We start from the raw sequence: 22632 nt of genomic DNA on the forward strand, positions 1-22632 counted from the left end.
AAATATCACGGCCCTGCCTCTGCCAACTGCTTGCTGGGTGACCCTGGACAAGTCACTTACCTTTTCTGTGCCTCTGTTTCCTCAACTGTAAAATGGAGAGTAAATACCTGTTCTCCCTCCTACTTAGAATGTGAGCCCTATGTGGGCCAGGAACTGTTTCTAACCTGATTAACTTGTACCTACCCTAGTGTCGAGAGCAGTGCTCGACACATAGAAAACACTTAACAAGTACCATATTAATAATATGTACAGTTGAATAAATGTATCGATTCCAGGGCTGAGGATGGGTGAAAACTAGTCCCTAAATGCTAATAAGTGCTAATTCAATGTAGGGTGTTATAAACAAATCGGGGCAGACTTATTGGAGGAGATGGGATTTGAGGAAGGCTTTGAATGCAGGGAGAGTTGTGATCTGTCACGTCTGTGGAGTTGTCCATTCCAAGCGTTTAGTACAGTGCTCTGCACATAGTAAGCTCTCAATAAATACTATTGAATGAATGAATGGATGGAAGGAAGGAGTTCCAAGTTAGGGGAACAACTTGAAGGAGGGATGGAGGTGGTTAGAACCAAGAGCAAGGTACATTTAGAAGGTTGGCTTGGGAGCAACGAAGAGAGCGAGCTGGGGCAAGCTGAAGAAGAGAGCAGATAGGTAAGGAAGGTCAGATTTTTTTGACGGTTAAATGCTTTCTACATGCTAGGCACTGTACTAAGCACTGAGGTAGATGCAAGCTGATCAGGTTGGACACAGTCCATGCCCCATACGGGACTCGCAGTACGAATCCCCATTTTACCGATGAGGTAACTGAGGCACAGAGAAGTTATGTGACGTAGCCGAGGTCACGCCTTAGACAGGTGGTGGAAACGGGATTAGACCCCAGGTCTTCTGACTTCCAGGCCCGTGCTCTATCCGCTCGGCCACACTGCTTCTCGTCAGATGGTGAGAAGTCATGAAGCTGTCGGTGAGATCTTCTTTGAGTCGGAGGGGCGTGGGAAGCCAGTGAAGGGTTTTGAGGAGAGAAGGGATGTGCGCCGCGTGATGCTTTATTTAAGAAGATGATCCGTGCAGTAAGATTGAAGTGGGGAGAGGCTGGAGGCAGCGAGAAGGCAGATAAGAGAATCTAGTCACTATATGGCCAGAACTTGCCCGAAGGATGGTAGCTGATTAGATGGCGGGGAAAGGGTAGATCCCAGGGAGCTTGTTTAGGAGGAACCAGCAGGATATGACAAAAGATTGAACGTGAGAGTTAAGGGACAGCGAGGAGCTGAGAACGACACACAGGTTGCAGGTTTCTAGGACAGGAGGACGGCGGTATAGCAACTGAGATGGGAAAGTTAGGAAGGAGTTAATTTAGGGGAAAAGATGAATTTTAGGCATCGACTGAGGTGCTGTCAGGGAATCCCAGTGAAGGTGTCCTAGAGGCAAGAAGACATGTGGGACTGAAGTTTAGATCAGAGGTCAGGGCTAAAGAGATTGATGAGGGAGTCATCTGCAAAGAGGTGCTAGCTCGAACCATACCAGTGGACGAGAGAGCGAGCGTAAAGCGAGACTATTAGAGGTCTTAGGACAGAACGTTAGGGTCATCCAGGGAGAGGATGATGATACAACATATGAAAAACAGCATGACTGAGCGTGTTTGGAGGCAGAGAGGAAGGAATCATCGGAGAGTGAGAGGTTGAAAATAGCAGTGAGAGCCGGGGGGAGAGGGTAAGCTCAAGCTGTTTTGGGCAGTGAGAGGGGTTAGGGTCAGAGGTGCAGGTAGAGGAGGTGGATTTGGAGAGCAGGTGGGAGAACTCTCGAGAAATGGCTGGGAGGCAGGAAAAAGCCGAGGAAAGGGTGATTCGATGTTGAGGGGGGTCGATGGGTTTGTTAAAAGTCTTGAGTTCTTTTTTAAAAAACTGTGATACCCAATAAAAAGTATGACACTGTGGGCTTGAATGTGGATGTCGGGACAGACTAAGCCTGTTCCTCCTTACCATTTTGACTTTAGCAATTCAAAATGGTTGAATGTGGCATTCCAGACACATGAACGAGTTCTGCAGTGGTGAATCCCGGTCCCCCAAAGTATAATCCTATGGGGCAGCCACACCTATTTCTCTGCAGATCTTCCCCAGGGGCTCTGCTTCAATAGGGAAGGTCCCTATTTGGGGGCGGGGTGGGCGTGCAAATCTCTGACCCCCATAATTAGAATCAAAAGGGCGAGCCTTGGTTGAACCCTTCATGCTGACCCGTCCCACGGATCTTCTAAACAGAGAAGCCACTTTCTGATCACCATGGATGCGGTACTCCTGCCGTAAACCTCTCAAGGGCGAGGTTTGTATCTGCCCACTCTACAGTACTCTCCCAAGCCCACAGCACAGTGCTCTGCACACAATAAGCGCTCGATAAATGCCATCGATTGGCTGCAGCTGGGATTGTAATCAGATTTAGGGTAAATCTGGTGGTGGGGTATGTGGTTACAGCAAGGATTATTTGGTCTGTAGCTCAAAAACCTGCACCCGAGTGTAACTCCGCCTCCTCTTGGAGCTGCCGACTGGCAAATGAAAACTGTGGAGGAAAGGGTGGTGAGTCCAAATTTGAGAATGGCGACACATTTCGAGCAAACCCAGACAAATTGCCCCTAGAGTTCAGCTACTGCTAAATCCCAAGGGGAAACTATTGAACACGAGGGCCAAAAAACCTCCTTCTTCTTCCTTGTTCACCCAACCTTTGCAAAAATGACGTACGGACCTGAACGTCGAAAGCTGGAGAAGGCCTTCCCATAGAGCCAGGTTTAATTTTCATCCCCTTGAAAACTCCACAGACTAGCACCTCGAAAAGAAAGAAAGAATCTAAGCACGGGAACTTCAGATCTTGTTTGAAAATGGACTGTGTCCAACCTGATTTGCTTGTATCTACTCTATTTATTGCCATCGTTCTCGTCTGTCCGTCTCCCCCGATTAGACCGTAAGCCCGTCAAACGGCAGGGACTGTCTCTATCTGTTGCCGACTTGTTCATTCCAAGCGCTTAGTACAGTGCTCTGCACATAGCCAGCGCTCAATAAATACTATTGAATGAATGAATACTCCAGTGCTTGGTACAGTGCCTGGCACATAGAAAACGCTTAACGAATATCATAAATATCTAAATATATATTTATACGCACACATATGTATGTAAGTATATGTAAGTATAGATATATACAAGCTAATGCTTTGATTTCCATCCTTTCCTTTTGATTCCTTTCTATAACTTTCACATTCTGTCGCAAAAACCGGTCAGTTCTTTCTCCATGATATTTCTTTGTCTCCACCCCTTCCTTTCCACACAGAAGGGCGGCACCAGATTCAAGTTCCTCTCATCTCCCAGCAAGTCTACTGCATTATCTCCTCACTCATCTCCCTGCCTCCACTCTCTTCGATCAACATGTAGGCACGCGAGACATACAGACGGCATGATAGGCATCCATCATGTGCGGAACAGGCATCTTCCTAGCTCCAGATTATAAAACCGAAAACAAGGGAAGAGAGATATAGGGTCGGATTCATTCGTGCCCTTCCTCAGAAGAGCTTAACGTTCTCCTGTTTTTTCCATCTACCGTATCGTGTAGCTCATTCAAATTCATTTCTTTAAATTTTCCGCCTCCTTTTCCTCTTCTCTCAGAAGACGATAAGAAAGGTAGGTGAGCCCGTATACCTTTTTCTGCTACGTGGCTTGGAAGGGACCCATGGCTTTAAAACGAATGATTACCGTTTCAGTCTGCCCAAAGCCCTCGTAGATATCCAGGCCAGTGCTGTTTTTCCACTGCTCAGTCACTTCGGGGTTGATTGGTTCCCCTGCACTCACACAGTGCTTCAGGCTGTTGAATTTATAACTTCTCCGAAAAGACATAAGGAGCGGGGAGAGGGGACCGAGAAGAAGATTGAATTGGCTGTAGGGGGTTGTTCTGTATTTTGCAGCAATATACGGCAGGGATGACATCACTGCCAGGAGTCAAAAGAATGGCATATTGGCATATTGTGCCAAAGCCTTGGAGCTAGGACCAAAAATATTTACACACCCTTCTAACCCCAGAAGTATATGAGAACTCAAATGAAGTCAAAATCTTTTCTAGGCACAGATTATTTAATCACTGTAGGCAAGGAGGTGAGTGGTTATAGTTTGTTAATATTGGGCTGTTGCTTAATGGGAGCGTGACATTATACTCCGTAGAGCTGTACTCACACTAATAGTTTTGTCATTCAAATTAAAATTGCAGTGTCCGTGGCTAAGAGAAACAGGTTTTATTGCACATGTGCTGATTAAAAGCCCAAGAGGCTTTCCCTGGCTCCTTGCGGGCAGGGAATGTATCTGTTTATTGTGGTGTTGTACTCTCGCAAGCGCTTAGCACACTGCTCTGCACACAGTAAGCGCTCAATAAATACAACTGAACGAATGATTGAACAAATGACTGAGCCCTCATTTCCTCTTCTCCCAATCCCCTCTGCATCTCCCTTGCATTTAGATTTCCACCCTTTATTCATCCCTCCCTCAGCCCCACAGCAATTATGTACATACCCCTAATTTATTTATATTAATATCTGTCTCCCTCTCTAGACTGTAAGCTCATCGTGGGCAGGGAAAGTGCCTACCACCTCTGTTATACTGTACTCTCCCAAGGACTTAGTACAGTGCTCTGCACTCAATAAGTGCTCAATAAACACATCTGGTTGATTGAGGAAGAGTTTCCTCTGGGATGAGTCGGTCCTTCGGTGGTGAAGAGGGATCATTATTTCAAGTCAATATTTATCCAAAAAATTGGCAAATTTCATTGGGTTTAATACCTTGTGCTAGTTTTTATGATTTTCATTTACCTTTCCAGTGGATTCACCACAAGCATTCGATATGCAGTTGGAGCAGAACAGAAGACAGAAATGGGAAATCTGGACAGGGTCTAGAATTTGGAAGAAATAAGTCACAGATCTGAGGACCAAAATATCATTTTGCTATTGCTTTCTAAGTCTCCTCCCCCAACCCAAGTTGAAACTGTTAAGACTAGCCGGCACACTTGAGATTAGGGGTTTCATTCAGGATGAGACGAGAAAATTCACCCCAGACACCTCTCTACACATCAGTACGGAGTCATTTACTCCTAAAAATTCTGATTACGCCTTGTGTCTGCATGTCGTCATTCACCAGTGCCTTGAAACTCAAAATTCTGATGCCCTGTTCTCAGCCTTACATCTAAGATGGTGGAAGGCTCGAAACGTGGCATGTAATGTGCAAACACACAGGCTCCTTGAATCCACGGGGCAAAGAAACTGCTCCAAGCAGACTTCGCCCAGCCCGTGTCTGAAGTATTCCACATCACATCTGAAGGGGTCAGATCCAGCCAGTACCTGAGAAAAGAAAGGGCGAGCCATAAGGTGTCTGTCTGGTGGCAGGAAGCCCAACTAAGATGAGGAAAAGCTAACGGTTCGATCGTCACCGAATCGGACACGGTTCGGATATCCAGGCGACAGGCAGCACTTTCATTCTGTACCTTCCATTTACAGTTAATCCGATGCCAAAACTGCAGTGGGAATGTTCGGTCATTTTTGGAGATCCAGTTGTCCCGCTGGTAAAGTAAATGGTCATTGCCTCGTTGTGTCTCGTTTTCACACAGGAGTGATCATCGGGTACCTGTCTTTAAGCCGCACCACAGGGCGTTACAAACGAATCCACCGATTTCGTTTACGGAAACTAGAGACTGATGATAAACAGAAACTCTCTTCCTCTCTCTCTCCTTCTCTTCCTTCCCCCATAATTTTGGTTTTTCCTCCATCAATCTTGGAAGATTAATTTCCCAAGGGCTCAATATTTTATCCTCTCACTACATGACGAGAAGCAATGTGCACGGGGTTGGAGCCTCAGAGAAAAATACAAAATCTGATCCCCTCTCCAGCAGAAGCACGTCTCTGTAGTCTCCCAACCCCAGCATCAGTTCTAACTGGTTGTGGAAGGAGCCGTAAAACAGGGTGTTAACAATAATAATAATGTATAAAAATAATAATAACGGTACTTGTTAAGCGTACTATGTGCCGGACACAGTTCTAAGCACTGGGGTGGATCCAAGGTAATCGGGTTGGACACAGTCCCTGTCCCACTTGGGGCTCACAGTCTCAATCCCCATTTTACAGATGAGGTGACTGAGGCACGGAGAAGTGAAGTGACCCACCCAAGAACCCACGACCTCGATGCGCTAATCGTGAATCCTGTCGCTTACGGGGGGATCTGTTTTAATTTAACCAGGTGGGGGTAGAGGGGCTGATATCCGAGGAAGAATCACAGCCCACAACGGGTAGCAAGGGACCTTTTCCCTGAGGAGCTGCCAGTGAGAAAAGTTTATGGCACCCTGGCTATTTCCAGTGGCGCTATCCTCTCTTCTAAATACAAACATTCCACCTTCATTTTGCTCCCAGTGTAATCTTTCTTCACACTTTCGTTTCATGCTCCTGCAGTATTTTCGTGGTCACTCACCTCATCGACTCTTTTAAGTTCAGCCACCCTTCCCTGGGGTCCTCAGATACAATTAACTTGGACTTCAGAGTCTTGCATTCACCTGCGATGGAATCTACGACTGGGGCCAAGTCGTCACTGGTAATAATGCAGTTGGCTTTCGAAACTTGCAGCCTGTAGAGAATGTCCTTCTTTGTCAGCTGCGTGGTTCCAGGGATGACCACAGTTCCTAAAGAGGCCCAGAGAAGATTGAATAGGAAGGCTGAATTGCTCCAAGTCTATAATCCCGGTCGATAACAGGTACCTTTTGTATCAAATGGGGTGGACCGACTGATTTGCCCAGCTTTGGGTTCACCGCTTTTAGAAGCTCGCTGTGGGCAGGGAACACGTCCACCGACTCTGTTGCATTGAACCCTCCCAAGCGTTCAATACCATCGATCGACTGACTACTCTGACATCGCTTTCGGCTCGATGCGGCCGCGTGAGCACTCAAATCTATCCAAGTCCGACCTTAATGTCATCTGAAAGGATGTTTAACGTCGGGGAGCTTCCTCAATGTGTCGGATATCGGGTGCGAGCTCCTTGTGGACAGGGAATACGCTCTGGGGTGAAAGTGACAAATTCCTTTTTGCCAGAATGGCGAGGCAGCGTTCCTAGGGGATAGGAGGAGACGGTCAGCGGTGGGGACCGGGTGCTCCCGGAGGAAGAGCGGAGGGGTGGATGGAGGCGAACGGTAAGGTCACAGTGGGGGCAAGAGGTCCACTGGCCCTCCCCCGCCACCGCCTTAGATGGGCCTAGAGCCGCAGCGCGCCTCAGTTGGCCCTAGAGAAATCATTTTCATCCCCTAGCAATGTTGACCCATCTTCCTGGTAAAAGGAATCTATTATTTTCACCCCAGAACACAAGACGTGTTCCCTGTCCACGAGGAGCTTACTCTCAGCAGTACTCTTCATACAGAGGAAGCTCCCCCAGGTTAAACATCCTTTCAGATGACCTTAAAGTCAAACCTCAGGAGATTTTAGCGCTCGTGCTGCTATGACAAGCCGAAAGTGATGTCAGAGGAATCCATCAATCAAGCGTTTTTATTGACCACTGTGTGCAGAGCACTGTACTATGCACTCGGGAGAGTACGGTACAACGGAGTACCGGGCAGCCTTTACAGGTCTTCTTGTTGTACTGGAACCGAGATCCAGCTGATTCCAGTTTATTTTGGAAGCATCAACTGAACTCATCAGGGGCTTAGTACAAGACATTGCATTCAGGAGGCACTCAATAAATACCCATCTGTGCACTTCGGTCTGTGACCTTTGGACATTTGCTATCCACCCCACCCCCACAGCGCTTATGTATATATCTTTAAATTATGTATTATAAATCACCCATTTATACGTACAGTTATAAATTATTGAAAGTTAGTTATAAATTAAATATCCATTCACATTAACGTCTGTCTCCCCATCTAGACTCGAAGTTTATTACGGAAAGGGAACGTGTGTGCTGATTCTGTTGTACTCTCCCAAAAGCTCAGTACGGTGCTCTGCACATAGTAAGGGCTCAGTAAATATGACGAAATGATTGATCTTTACTATTTCTACTACCTTGGACTTGAAGGGCTTATAATGGTTTTATATTTAGTCAAAAAGGAAATTAGGAAGCTGGCAACGAGGAATATATGGATCGCTCTTCCAAATAGACGATGATTCTCCACATCATCTTCTTAGCCAGAACTACACACACACATATTCAAAACTAATTAACGTATTAAAATCGACTGAACTGGATCGGAGAAAAGATCACTAGATTTTGGGGGCTTCTCCTAACATGTTAGGTTGGCTGATTGCTAAACTGAAAGGAAGCAAAAGTTTGTCACAAGTTTCATTCATTAATACATTAAAATGCTCTTGACTGTTTGGAAAGTCTTATGGCAAGGCCATAAATTCTTACTGTGAAATGGCAAGGAAATTCTTACTGTGAAAAAACGTAGTCCCCGAAAACGTTACCGTTGCATTAAATGTGGAAAAATCTCACGTTCATGAATTCTCAATTCTTAGCAACGCAGTCCTTTAGGAATGTGATCCGAAATGTCCCGCAGATGACGTTCTCAAGTCTCGGGTTTGAATGAACACGTTTACTCACCCGTTCGTATACAAGCGATGTTTACCAGCCACCATTCTGGAATTCGGGGTAAAATCAAAAGGACCCTGTCTCCCTTCTGCAAGCCACAGACTCGAGAGAGGACATTGGCCACTTTCTTCGACAGAGACCCCAGTTCCTCGAAGCTCCACCTCACTTCATCTCCACTGCCATTTATCCACCAGAAAGCTGGGTTCGAGGGCCTCTTTCCAGCCTAGGAAAGGATAGGAAGAATGACAAATGAAGCCCGATGCTCTTGTTTCATGCCCTTCGCACCCGTCTAATTGAATCTCTTAAGAAGGAAAGTGCATACGTTCCTTCACTTAGACTACGCTCGTGTCCGGGCGTGTATTTTTCTTGATTTGCTCGTTCGATCATTTATTCAGCTATTCTACCCTGACATACGTGTCCCACTTCCTCTTATTATCCGTACTTCCCTTCCTGCTTTAACTATCTGTAGAGATTTTTTGTTAAGTCTCCTTCGAATCGCAAGCTCTTTGAGGGCAGGGGACGTGATTAGAAGCAGCTAGGTTTAGTGGAAAGAGCCCGGGCTTGGAAGTCAGAGGTCGTGGGTTCTAATCCCGCTTCTGCCACTTGTCAGCTGGGTGACTTTGGGCAAGTCACTTCACTGCTCTGTGCCTCAGTTACCTCAACTGTAAAATGGGGGTGAAGAATGTGAGCCCCACGTGGGACAACATACTTACCTTGTAACTACCCCAGTGCTTAGAACAGTGCTTGGCACATAGTAAGCGCTTAACAATACCGCCATTATTACGATTGGCTACGGTTACTCCTCTCCCAAAGGCTTAGGATGGGGCTTAGCTGTCAGCATGTGCTCAATAAAGATCAGTGATTGATTCTGTGAATATCTTAAACTTCTCCCCCCTGACTTAGAGGATCTCCATCAGGTGGCTCTGGACTACTTAAATGCTCAGTTCTCAGTGCTCCTCGTGCATTATTAAATAGGCGACCATCGCACTGAGACGTACTAAAAGGTGGACGGCACTCAAGGAATGAGAAGTCACCTCTTTGCTTTTCTCTCTGCACTCTTCAAACCCATGTCACGTTACCACGTCCTGTTTTGGTGACTGCACTTTAAAAAGGTTGGGGGGACGGTCGAGTAAGGACAGAGAAACAGTTCTGGTGCGGAAACGTGAATGGAATTGCAGAGAAGAGGCGAAGGGATGAGTTTAATAGCTATTTCTATGAATCGAAGTGCTTTTATGAAGAGGCGGCTGGCCATTTTTTCTCCATGCCTTTAGAGGATTAAATTAAGAAAACGACCTCACATTAAAGCAGGAGCAATTTCAATGGAAAGAACTTCTGGACTCCCAGGGGTATGAAGTATGAGAAGAGGTTAGCAAAAAAGTTGTTAACTTTAAGGAGAATATTACCAACTCCCTGAATGTTTTAGTCATTGATCTGTGAGAAGGCAGAGCATGACCCAGACAATCTCTTGAGGAAGCAGAGAAGCAGCGCGGCTCCGTGGAAAGAGCACGGGCTAGGGAGTCAGAGATCATGGGTTCAAATCCCGGCTCCGCCGCTTGTCAGCTGTGTGACTTTGGGCAAGTCACTTCACTTCTCTGTGCCTCAGTTACCTCATCCGCAAAATGGGGATTAAGACTGTGAACCCCATGAGGGACACCCTGATCACCTTGTATCCCCCAGCGCTTAGAACAGTGCTTTGCACATAGTAGGCGCTTAACAAATGCCACCATTATTATTATTACTGAGGTACGTGGGATGATGTGCTTTGGGGATTCTCTCCAACAGAGCCAGTCCTAGCCTAGTAGAACGACCACAGGCCTAGAGTCAGGGAACCTTAGTTCTAATCGCAGCTCTGCCATTTGCCTGCTGTGGGACCTTGGTCACTTAACCTTTCTGTGCCTCGATTTCCTCATCTATTAATACGGGGATTCAATAACTGTTCTCCCTCCTGCTAAATCTGTGAGCCCCATGTGGGACAGAGACTGCGTCTGACCTGTTTATCCCAGCGCACAGCATGGTACTTGGCATAAAGTGCTTAGATAATACAATTATTATTACTCCTCTGTTACCCTCTCCCTTAATTCCTAGCCCTTAATGCACTCTGTTCTCCCTCCTTCAAACTACCTTCCTCTTTCACTTCTAAACCCTCCTCAGGTTAAATCCTTTTTGTTTCTCCAACAAGAAAAGCACGACACCTGCACTCCACCCGATAGACCCCTCAGAGATATATGGTTCCCTCTTGTCCGAAAAAGCACAGAAGGAACAAAAGGAAACCTTTCTGAGGTTTGGAAGAGTGTTTACAGTCCACAGAACATTTTATTATAGGGTTATGTAAACGGAGGTTCTCAATAAATATAAAACAATGTTGGCAAATCTTTAATTTCATATGATAAAGAGCCATTCCCCAAACAAACACTAAACGCTGATCTCCTTGCTTGTCAGGAGCGTGTAGCGTTGTCCCTTATTGTTTGCCAAAGCAGTTTTTCCCAATGCTTAAACTCCATGTTTGGAAGCCTCATTAATTCGAGCACTTTTGATATGTACTAAATAGCACTCAACTGCCCAGAAAAAAAAAAAGTCTATCTTCCAAAGATGTTTAACGTATATCCAGGCAGTAACTTAAGCATTGGAAGAATCTGAATTAATCATTCTAGATTTACAGGAAATGACAATATTGCAGATTATCTGGGCAAGCAGAGCTTCGAGTTTGGGCTTTATTAGCGAGGATATAGAGAAGCTCGGTATCTAATGTACGTTCTTGAGAACGCTAGTCTTCCAAATGATCTCCTTGAGTCACTTCAGAAACCAGAGGGAGAGGTGGAACAGTGATGCTGTAAATTCTGTAAACCTTTTCACCGGATATCAGTGGTATTTACTGAGCACTTATTTTGTATAGAGCGCTGTCCCACATGGGGCTGACAGTCTTAATCCCCATTTTACAGATGAGGTAACTGAGGCCCACAGAAATTAGGCGACTCGCCCAAAGCCACACAGCAGACAAGTGGCAGAGCCGGGATTAGAACTCAGGTTCTCTGTCTCCCAGGCCTGTGCTCTTTCCAGAAGAACACTCTGCTTCTATTTGGGTTTCGCATACCCCTTTATCAAAGAACCTGCTTGTGCACAAGTGCAGGGTACTACAACGTATGTTTTCCTTGGCAGAGAGTTTAACGAGAACCGGGAGAACTAGTATACAGTGTTCTGTACCTAGGAGGTGCTCAGGAAGTACTTTTAATTACATGCAGTTACTCCAAAACCTCCAGGAAAATCCGATCGACTGGAGGACACTCACGGCTTCCCTTCGGATACAGACAGTGGAGGTTAAACTGGGTCCTACTTCACGGCAGTGTGGGCAAACACGCCCCGGGAGATCCGCTGGCTCTCGCGACTTGAACCAAACAGCTGAACGTGTCGGGGGAGTGACGTACAAACTGGGAGAGCCCACAGGGTACCGGCCTTTCGTGTTTCCCTCTGCCCCAAGTCCGTACCTTTTCCTTTAAAGTCCACTGATCCAGCACATCTCTTGCAAAATTGAAATACTCCGGCAACTCTGGTTCGAATGGCTTCAAAGATTCGTAATCTGAGAAATTCTGCGGAGCCAGTCGTCTGGAATCTCTGTGGAACGCTCGGAAGGACGGCCTACTTGTCCACGGGGATCGAAAGGGCTGGGCTCTGAAGAAAATCCTCACAGTGATAAGGAATGCCATCGGTCCTCTGGGGTTATTCTGCATTCAGGATATTCATGGTGAGCACCATCAGTCTGAAATGACAAATAGTTTTGCTGAGCTGCCCTAAATGCGCCGCCTGCAAAAACAGCCGCCACACACTTGGTTAGAAACTCAGTTTTCAAACAGCGACCTTCACCTAATGCTCTCCTCCTTACCTCCTTAGGGACGATCTAAATGGGATCTACCTAGCGATCCCATCTTTTGCCTGATAATTTGGAGAGCGTTTTACGAACATTAAAGAAGACTCCCAGAAGACGGTCGTTCTTCTCCACACGAAGAAACTGAGAGGTTCGAAAGTCTAACACCTAATTATTAGTATTGCTTAGGCACGTTCAGAGATGAGGATTCGACCTTGATGGCTTTTAAACTGTTCACGTGGAGGCACGGTAAAACTCAAGGTTCTCGTGTTCAGATTAACAGCCCGCACCGCTTTCCGAAAGAGGCCTGGAATGACTTCTGTTAATTATGTTTATCGAAGAGTAATGTTAGGAGGTCTGGGAAACCGGAGGGATTACTTGGGGTTCTAAGTGTTGGCTTTAGGCTACTTTTGCTTCCTTCTCTTGAGGAGAAGTCTCCGAAGAACTCCTCGGCTCTTTCGAGTTCTGTCCTACGGCTTTTGCGAGTGTTTTCCCACTTCAGATGTAAAACTAGGCAGAGGGGAGCTAAATTCTTCTCTCTGGTTCCAGAGTACCCTTTCAGTCATTCAATCGTATATTTTTGAGCGCTACTGTGTGCAAAGCACTGTATTAAGCACCTGGGAGAGAACGATACGACAAGAACAGACACATCCCCCGCCCACGACGAGCTATTGAGAGCGGCCCTCTCTCCCCGCCCCTCCAAAAATCACGTCAGGGTCAATTCCACGGCCCAAGAACGGGAAAGGTGGTCCCAGATGGTCACGGGGATCTGAAGAAGACAGTGTTATAAACTGCGAGAGTTCATCACGTGATTTTTAAGCAGCGCGGCTCAGTGGAAAGAGCCCGGGCTTGGGCGTCAGAGGTCGTGGGTTCGAATCCCGGCTCTGCCACCTGTCAGCTGGGTGACTGCGGGCACGTCACTTCACTTCTCCGGGCCTCAGTGACCTCATCTGGAAAATGGGGATGAAGACTGTGAGGCGCACGTGGGACAACCTGATGACCCTGTATCTCCCCCAGCGTTTAGAACAGTGCTCTGCACCTAATAAGCACTTAACAAATACCTACATTATTATAATGGGGATGAAGACCGTGAGCCTCACGTGGGACCACCTCATGGCCCTGTATCTCCCCCAGCGCTTAGAACAGCGCTCTGCACATAATAATCACTTAACAAACAACATTATTATTACCTCAACGTTTAGAACAGTGCTCCGCACATAGTAAGCGCTTAACAAACACCAACATCATCATTATTCTCTGTGCCTCACTTCCCTCCTCTGTCAAATGGGGATGAAGACCGTGAGCCTCACGTGGGACCACCTGAGGACCCTGGACCTCCCCCAGCGCTTAGAACAGTGCTCTGCACATAATAATCACTTAAACATCATTATCATCATCACCCCAACGCTGAGAACAGTGCTCCGCACCTAGTGAGCGCTTAACAAACACCAGCATCATCATTATTCTCGGTGCCTCAGTCCCCTCCTCTGTCAAATGGGGATGAAGACCGTGAGCCTCACGTGGGACCACCTGAGGACCCTGGACCTCCCCCAGCGCTTAGAACAGTGCTCGGCCCAGAGGAAGCGCTTAACAAATACCGACATTGGAGGGTCCAAAAAGCAGCAGAGGGGCGGCTCACCTCGGGCAGGGGGAGGAGGGAAAGGGGAGGAGCGGAGGACGAGTAGGTGGCGAGGGAAGAGGCGTCGTTGCTAAAGGGAGGGGGAAGGAGGAGGCGCGGGGAACCCTGCGCTAACCGCTGCTCCGCCGCGGCCCCGCTGCGCGCTCCCGCCCCAGGCTCCGCCCACCCCCCCTCCATCATCAGCATCCTCCTCCTCCTCCTCCTCATGTTGGTATTTGTTAAACGCTTACTAGGAGCACTGTCCTAAGCGCTGGGGGAGATCCAGGGTCACGAGGGGGTCCCACGTGAGGCTCCCAGTCTCCATCCCCATCTTCCAGAGGAGGCCACTGAGGCCCAGAGAAGTGAAGCGACTCGCCCACAGTCGCACAGCTGGCAAGAGTAATGTTGGTATCCGTTAAGTGCTTACGACGGGCCGAGCACTGTTCTAAGCGCTGGGGGAGACACAGGGTCATCAGGCGGTCCCACGTGGGGCTCACAGTCTTAATCCCCATTTTACAGGTGAGGTAGCTGAGGCACCGAGAAGTGAAGTGACTTGCCCAAAGTCCCACAGCTGACAAGTGGCCGAGCCGGGATTCAAACCCATGACCTCTGACTCCAAAGCCCGTACTTTTCCACTGAGCCACGCTGATGTTGGTATTTGTTAAGCGCTTACTGGAGCACTGTCCTAAGCGCTGGGGGAGATCCAGGGGAGTGAGGGGGTCCCACGTGAGGCTCCCAGTCTCCATCCCCATCTTCCAGAGGAGGTCACTGAGGCCCAGAGAAGTGAAGCGACTCGCCCACAGTCGCGCAGCTGACAAGAGTAGTGATGTTGGTATCTGTTAAGCGCTTACGATGGGCCGAGCACTGTCCTAAGCGCTGGGGTAGACCCATAGAGAAGCAGCGTGGCTCAGTGGAAAGAGCGAGGGCTTGGAAGTCAGAGGTCGTGGGTTCTAATCCCGGCTATCCCGGCTCTGCCACCTGTCGGCTGTGTGACTGTGGGCAAGTCACTTCACTTCTCTGGGCCTCAGTTCCCTCATCTGTAAAATGGGGATTAAGACTGTGAGCCTCAGGAGGGACAACCTGATTACCTGTATCTCCCCCAGCGCTTAGAACAGTGCTCTGCACATAGTAAGTGCTTAACAAATAACAACATTATTGCTGCTCTCTTTCCCAACGCTTAGTGCAGGGCTCTGCACGCTGTGAAAGCTTAGTAAATACTATTATTTTGAAGAAAAGCAGTGTGGATTAGTGGATAGAATACAGGCCTGAGAGTAAGAGAGACTTGGGTTCTAATTCCAACTCTGCCACTTGTTTGCTGTATGATCTTGGACAAGTCACTTCACTTCTCTGTGCTTTTATCTGTAAAATGAGGATTGAGACTCTAAGCCCCATGTGAAACATGGACTATGTCCAACCTAATTAGCTTGTATCTACCCTAGTGCTTAATCTCTTTGTTAGAATAATAATTATGATAGTATTTAAGCGCTTACTATGTGCCAAGCACTCTTCCAAGCGCTGGGATAGATACAAGGTAATCAGGTTGTCCCACGTGGGGATCCCAGTCTTCATCCCCATTTTACAGATGAGGGAACTGAGGCCCAGAGAAGTTAAGTGACTTGCTCAAGGCCACCCAGCTGACAAGTGGCGGAGGTGGGATTAGAACCCACGACCTCTGACTCCTAAGCCCGTGCTTCTTCCACTAAGCCGCACTGCTTCTCTGTTAGTATAGTGGCTGGCAAATAGGAAGCGCTTAACGAACACGCTCATTATTATTACACAGTAAGTGGTTAACAGATACAGTGGGACACGCGAATATGCAGTTGTGGAATTACTGTTTAAAATGGGGTGGCTGATCTCAGATGGCACAGAAAGGTTGTTAAAATAAAACATCACCAGGGAACTTTAAATACGTCGTCACTAAATGGATTACACGTTATTCATTCATTCGTATTTATTGAGCCCTTACTATGTGCAGAGCACTGTACTAAGCGCCTATAGTTTATAAGCCTCTATACCACAATTTACTGGGGCTAAATCACAGATCAAGAAATCCAAGCGGGACACTCTCCTACCTCCTACTTGATAATCGCAGAAAAAAACAACAGCAGGGGGATATAATGCTATCCTGGTCCTTTTAAACTGAATCATTCCAGGGAAGGTACGAGTGCACTGGTTTGACAAAAGAGATCAACAAATCTGGAGGTTGAAATAGACCAAAGGAAAGCCGATTATCCTCCTGACTTCTCAAGTGGTTCCACGTACCCCAGAGAAACGTCTCAAGAAAGAAGGGATTCATTAAACGCTGACCTCAGTCCAGAAAGCACTTATTATGTAACCAAAACATTTTCATCTCAGCTAAAGAGAAAAAAGTAATATTCTCAGCTAATGCCTGCGTTGTTTTAATACCTAAAAGTCAGATTAGTTTGAAAAATAAAAACGAATAGAAGACGCCATAAAAACAATCCCAGGTTTATTAAGAGCTCAGATTTTTCCATAGTCCACAGCTTTTTTTTTTTTTTTTGGTCTCCTCTCTGTTGCCCCTTCTCAGCTTTTTATTCTCCGCTATTGGAGCTTAGAGAATCATTTGACAGAAGGTTTGTTTTTACTGGTTGACTATTTCTGGCAAGGAGCAATATAGTCGGAATGCAACGTGACCTCTGGGTCTCTCCCCTGCCACTAAGTAAGGAGGAGTCGATTTTGAGAGGAGACTTTGGAGTCTGGCTTCGGAGAAAGCTTACGCTACGGAGGAGAGTGCCCAGAGAAGTATAGTCAGCAGAAGCTTGGAACAAATATGCTTCAAAAACAGCAGCCTATTAGGATGAGCTGCCCGTTATGTGGGTCAGAGCAATGATATCCTCTCTACTTAAAAAATGAAGCAAAAAAATAAATAAATCTTCCCTTCCTGGTAGAGATTCCTTCCCCGAACTCCATCTCCTGCTGTCAATCGATCACTTGTACTGATGGAGCGCTTAAGGTGTGCAGAACACTGTATTAAGTGCTTGGGCGAGTACAATATAAAAGATCCATTTTCCGAGTTTCAGCTTAATGGACTGAGCCTCTGAAATCTGGCCAAAGGCCCCGGAGAAATCCGCGCCTTATTGGAAATACTTCGTCCTCTGTCTCAAGAGTCCAACTTGATTATTTTGTATCTTCCTCAGTGCTTAGTTCGGCCTCCTGGCCTATAGTAAACACTTAAATGCCATTTAAAAAAAATCACTGAAAAGAAATAGGTTTCACTGAGCAGAAAAGACCTGGGAACTGTAAGTTATTCATCCCCTTATCTAATTCGGTGCCTCTCGCTTAGCAAATTAATATGCACTTTTTGGGTGCTCACAAGGCCTCGATGATGATGATGATGACATTCACTCATTTATGGAGCATTTACCATGTGCAAAGCACTGTACTAAGCGCTTGGGAGGTGAACGCTCAAAGGACAAGGAGAGAAAATGCTGTCGCTTCTTGGGGATGTGGTTTCTGGGAACTCCCCCATAGCAAGAAACACACTCCAGAGATTGACATTGCAAAGACAGATTGATTTTTGCTCCAATAAAGCGCTCATCTCCGGTGTCTAATTAAAGTGGGTAAACACTTAGGTCGACACTGCAGAGACGACGACGATGGTCCCACGAAGACCGAATCCCGTGGAATCGCTCCCTTTTAAAGCTCCCCGGTCATTTCACAGTGCAGAAAGTCCCTTTCGCGATGCTAAAAGACAAACCAAAGCCACCCAATTGGGCAAGGAGCTCCCGTTTCCAGTTTCTCAGAGCTCAGAGCTGTGGTTGCCGGGCCGGCTTTTCTGGGATAAGGATCACCACCAGGGAAGGAGAGCTGCACAATAAAGAAGGCAGAAAGCAAGCGTGGCCCCAGGAGAGCAGCTCCGGCATTTAAATCCATTTAATGCCTTTGTCTAGGTAGCCAAAAGGGTTGGAGAGAGGATGGGGGAGTGGGAAGGGGCAGGACCTAAACCGATTGCTTGTCGCTGAGTGGAGAAGCAGCTGCGTGCATCTACCTGCCCTATTTTGTACCTGCTGCATAATCACTTCAATTTCACAGTGCCTGGTTCACCTTGGCAATAACCCCACTTGTCTCTCCCTCAGGCTCTGCCCTCATCAGTGACTTGGACCCAGTCGGTAAATAATTCTCAGAAAAGCAACTCGGCCCAGGGGATGGAGGCCCGGGGCCTGGGGGTCAGAGGACATGGGTTGTGATTTCCCACACGGCCGCTCGGCCGCTGGCTGATCTCGGGAAAGTCACTTCACTTCTCCGTGACTCGGTTCCCTTTATCTGTACAATGGAGATGAAGGCTGTGAGCCTCACGTGGGACAACCTGATGACCCTGTATCTCCCCCAGTGCAGATAGTAAGCGCTTAACAAATACCACCGTTATTATTATTATTATTATCTACCCCTGCACTTAGCACATAGTAAGTGCTTAACAAATACCACAGGAAAAAGGAAACAGGATGAATCCACCCAATTCACTGCAATTCTGAAAACAATCAGTGATATTTATTAAGTCCTTACTTTGTGTAGAGCACTGTAGTAAGCACCTGGGAGAGTACAACACAATCCCTGCCTTCAGGGAGTGTACAGTCCGGCAGAAAACTACTATCCTTCAGCAGTCCTGCTAGGAGAGCCAGACGCCTTTATGGATGAACATGTTCTGGGCCCCTCTGAGTCAATAAACGCTAACTGGAAGCTCCCAAGCCCCCTTTTGGCGATGACCAAGCCCACCTCAGGGCAAGCCACCCATCACTCAATTTAATTTAAAACTTAACACTTAATTTAACTTCTAGTTTAAAACTTAATTAACACTTGGTAGTTTTTATTCTGCCCGCGGTGGTGGGACCCTGCCTCGCCAGAAACCCCCAACTTTCTCAGACTCCTTCCATCCCCTCCTTTCTTAACTTCTCCTTTTGGGGGAAAGGTGACTTCGATTCACCAGCCCCCAGACTCCAGAACCTGCAGAGTCTTCTCCGAACTTCTATTTCTCAACCAAATGTGGATTAAACAATAATAATAATAATGATGATGTTGGTATTTGCTAAGTGCTTACTATGTGCAGAGCACTGTTCTAAGCCCTGGGGGAGATACAGGATAATCAGGTTGTCCCACGTGGGGCTCACAGTCTTCATCCCCATTTTCCAGATGAGGGAACCGAGGCACAGAGAAGTGAAGTGACTTGCCCATAGTCACTCACCTGACAAGTGGCAGAGCAGGGATTCGAACCCATGACCTCTGACTCCCAAGTCCGTAAACAGAGGAGTGGGGGGAGAGGTTTCAAGGAGACACACACACACGGATATATATTTGAGAGGATAAAGAGGAATAAGGAGAAACACACCTCCCAACTCTATCTTGACAACCCGAAAGACTTTATAGGAGCCATCTTTCTCCAGGGCTGAGGTCAATCAATCAATCAATCAATCAATGGTATTTATTACGCGCTTACTATGTCCCGAAGTAGTGTTCGGACTCACTTTCCTGCTGCCAAGTCCTCTGGAAGGGGGTCAGGTCAGCTCAGATCCCTGTACGCGCCTTCTCCCTGTGGAAATGAGAAAGAGTGTGAAAAGAGTGTCCGGTCGGGGAAATATCAACTGCGGCCTCGGGTTCAGTGATTAAATAGCCTTTCGCAACCGTTATCGGCACGTGAGACCTCTGAACAGCTCCTCCTCCTCCCCTTGGCAGGATAGAGGGGAAGAGAATTAGGGAGGATCCAGAAGGATTTAAACGGGATCCAAAGACTGATTTTGGCTGCAGCCCAAGCGTGAAAATGAAACTTTTCCGGCCCTTCCCGCTGCGGTCCCTCCCAGAAAAAACAAAAGAAAAGCGTAGACCAGGTGAATTCCGAGGAAGCCGGCCAGCTGGAAAGAACAGGACTTTGGTCAACATCAGTTTCATTCACTTGGTGACAATATCGTGCTCCGGACAAATCGGAAACTTTCAAGATTTTTCGGAGATTTTTCTCTCGGAAAGGCGGTCTCCCTTAGGCCCGGCCGGCGGGCCTAAGGCCGGGGGAGGTTCGGACGGGTTCTGATCTCGATTTGAGGTGGAAGGAGGGGGTTCGTAAAAGTTGCTGGCACCCCTTTCTGGGCTGGATCATTTATTCAGGCATTCAGTCGTATTTATTGAGCGCTTACTGTGTGCAGAGCACTGTATTAAGCGCTCGGAAAGGACAGTTCAGCAACAGACCCAGTAATAATACCCACAGTACCCACAGTAACACCCACAAGAATAATAATGATGATACTATTTGTTAAACGCTGATCTTGTCCCACGGGGGGCTCGCCGTCTTAATCCCCCTTTTACAGATAAGGTAACGGAGGCACAGAGGAAGTGAAGTGACTTGCCCAAAGTCACACAGCTGACAGGTGGCGGAGCCGGGATTAGAACCCACGACCTCCGACTCCCAAGCCCGGGCTCTTTCCGCTGAGCCACGAGAGCTCACAGTCTAGAAGGTGGAGACAGACATGGAAACAAGTAAACAGGAATCAACGGCGTCAATATAAATAGAATTATAGGTATATACGCATCGTTAATAAAATAAATAGAATTATAAATACGTGCAAAGAGTTGCAAAGAGTGATGCGGGAAGTCATGCGACTCTGCCTCTTGGCCCAGACCCTGCCCCTGTCTCGGCCCCCTTTGAGGGTATTTGCTAATTGCTTACTATGTGCCAGGCACTGTACTGAGCGCCGGGGTAGATACAGGTCAATCGGATTGGGACGCAGTCCCTGTTATGGGGCTGACAGAGAAGCAGCGTGGCTTAGGGTCAGGAGCCCGGGCTGGGGAGTCAGAGGACGTGGGTTCTAATCCCGGTTCCGCCACTTGTCTGCTGTGTGGGCGAGTCACTTTGCTTCTCTGTGCCTCAGTTACCTCCTCCGTCAAATGGGGATGAAGAATGTGAGCCCCACGTGGGACCACCTGATGACCCTGTATCTCTCCCAGTGCTAGGAACAGTGCTTGGCACGTAGTAAGCGCTTAACAAATACCGACTTTTTAAATCCCCATTTTCCAGATGACGTAACTGAGGCACAGGGACGTTAAGTGACTTGCCCAGGGTCACACAGCAGGGGTGGAGCCTCTGCCTTGGACCCTGCCGCTGTCTGAACTCCTTCCTCTCCCTCCGCCCAACCTCCCAAGCGTTTAGTCCAGTGCTCTGCACACAGACTAACTCTCTTCCCCTCTTCAAAGCCCCGCTGAGAGCTCACCTCCTCCAGGAGGCCTTCCCACACTGAGCCCTCCCTTTCCCTCTGCTCCTCCTCCCCATTCCCCCGCCTCATTCATTCATTCCCTAGTATTTATTGAGCCCTTACTATGTGCAGAGCCCTGGACTCAGCGCTCCCTCCCTCCCTCCCTCCCTCTCCCTCCCCACAGCACTTGTGCACATTTGTAGACATCATTTATTGCTCTATTTATTTTTTTCATGAAGTAGCGTGGCACAGTGGAAAGAGGCCGGGCTTGGGAGTCGGAGGTCGTGGGTTCGAAGGCCGGCTCAGCCACTTGTCAGCCGTGTGACTTTGGGCAAGTCATTTCACTTCTCTGGGCCTCAGCCACCCTATCTGTCAAATGGGGATGAAGACTGTGGCTCGGCAACCTGTCAGCTGTGTGACTGCGGGCAAGTCGCTTCACTTCTCTGGGCCTCAGTTCCCTCATCTGGAAAATGGGGATGAGGACTGTGAGCCCCACGTGGGACAACTTGATTCTCCCGTGTCTACCCCGGCGCTTAGAACAGTGCTCTGCTCATAGTAAGCGCTTAACAAATACCAACATTATTACTGTGAGCCCCACGTGGGACCACCTGATCCCCTTGTATCCACCCCAGTGCTTAGAACAGTGCTTGGCACCTCCAAACTGAGCTTCCCCTTTTCCCTCTGCTCCCCCTTCCCCTCCCCTCAGCTGAGCCCCCCTTTCCCTCTGCTCCTCCCCCTCTCCCTTTCCCTCCCCTCAGCACTGTGCTCATTTGGATATATATATTTTATTTCCCTATTTATTTTGTTCATGAGGTGCCCCTTCCCTTGATTCTATTTGGCTTAGTGGAAAGAGCCCGGGCTTGGGAGTCGGAGGCCGTGGGTTCTAATCCCGGCTCCGCTACTTGTCTGCTGGGTGACCTTGGGCAAGTCACTTAGCTTCTCTGTGCCTCAGTTCCCTCATCTGTAAAAATGGGGATTTAAAAATGTGCGCCCCACGTGGGACAATCTGATGACCCCGTATCTACCTCAGCGCTTAGAACAGTGCTCTGCACATGGTAAGCGCTTAACAAATACCATAATTATCATTATTATTTATCGTGATTATGTTGTCTCGTTTTTGTCCGTCTCCCCCGATTAGACTGTGAGCCCGTCACTGGGCAGGGATTGTCTCTATCTGTTGGCCAACTGTATTCAATAGTATTTATTGAGCGCTTACTATGTGTAGAGCACTGTATTAAGCGCTTGGAATGGACAAATCGGTAACAGATAGGGACAGTCCCTGCCCTTTGAGGGCTTACAGTCTATAATAATAATAATAATGTTGGTATTTGTTAAGCGCTTATTATGTGCCGAGCACTGTTCTAAGCGCTGGGGTAGATACGG

General features: G+C 47.6%; 1 protein-coding gene across 8 annotated transcripts in view; it reads right to left on the minus strand.

Annotated features, from left to right (window-relative positions):
* The window catches only part of LOC100077223 (acyl-coenzyme A synthetase ACSM3, mitochondrial), a 24470-nt gene extending 4774 nt beyond the window's left edge, over window positions 1-19696 (minus strand). The window contains exons 1-9 of one of the 8 annotated variants that reach the window (XM_039911102.1): window positions 19509-19694; window positions 12062-12333; window positions 8592-8802; window positions 6477-6684; window positions 5500-5643; window positions 5200-5356; window positions 4832-4911; window positions 3729-3855; window positions 2729-2809 (exon numbers count right to left, since the gene is read on the minus strand). In XM_039911102.1, the coding sequence (XP_039767036.1) occupies window positions 2729-2809; window positions 3729-3855; window positions 4832-4911; window positions 5200-5356; window positions 5500-5643; window positions 6477-6684; window positions 8592-8802; window positions 12062-12304 (1251 nt within the window). In that variant the 5' untranslated portion in view covers window positions 12305-12333; window positions 19509-19694. Of the gene's footprint in view, window positions 1-2728; window positions 2810-3728; window positions 3856-4831; window positions 4912-5199; window positions 5357-5499; window positions 5644-6476; window positions 6685-8591; window positions 8803-12061; window positions 12334-14077; window positions 14112-19508 lie in introns of those variants that run through there. The other 7 variants (XM_039911099.1, XM_039911098.1, XM_007657579.4 and 4 more) reach the window with 7 other exon arrangements.
* Window positions 19697-22632: the final 2936 nt, after the last annotated feature.

Source organism: Ornithorhynchus anatinus, chromosome 2 (genome assembly GCF_004115215.2).
Source record: "Ornithorhynchus anatinus isolate Pmale09 chromosome 2, mOrnAna1.pri.v4, whole genome shotgun sequence".
In the NCBI taxonomy this organism is placed as follows: Eukaryota; Metazoa; Chordata; class Mammalia; order Monotremata; family Ornithorhynchidae; genus Ornithorhynchus; species Ornithorhynchus anatinus.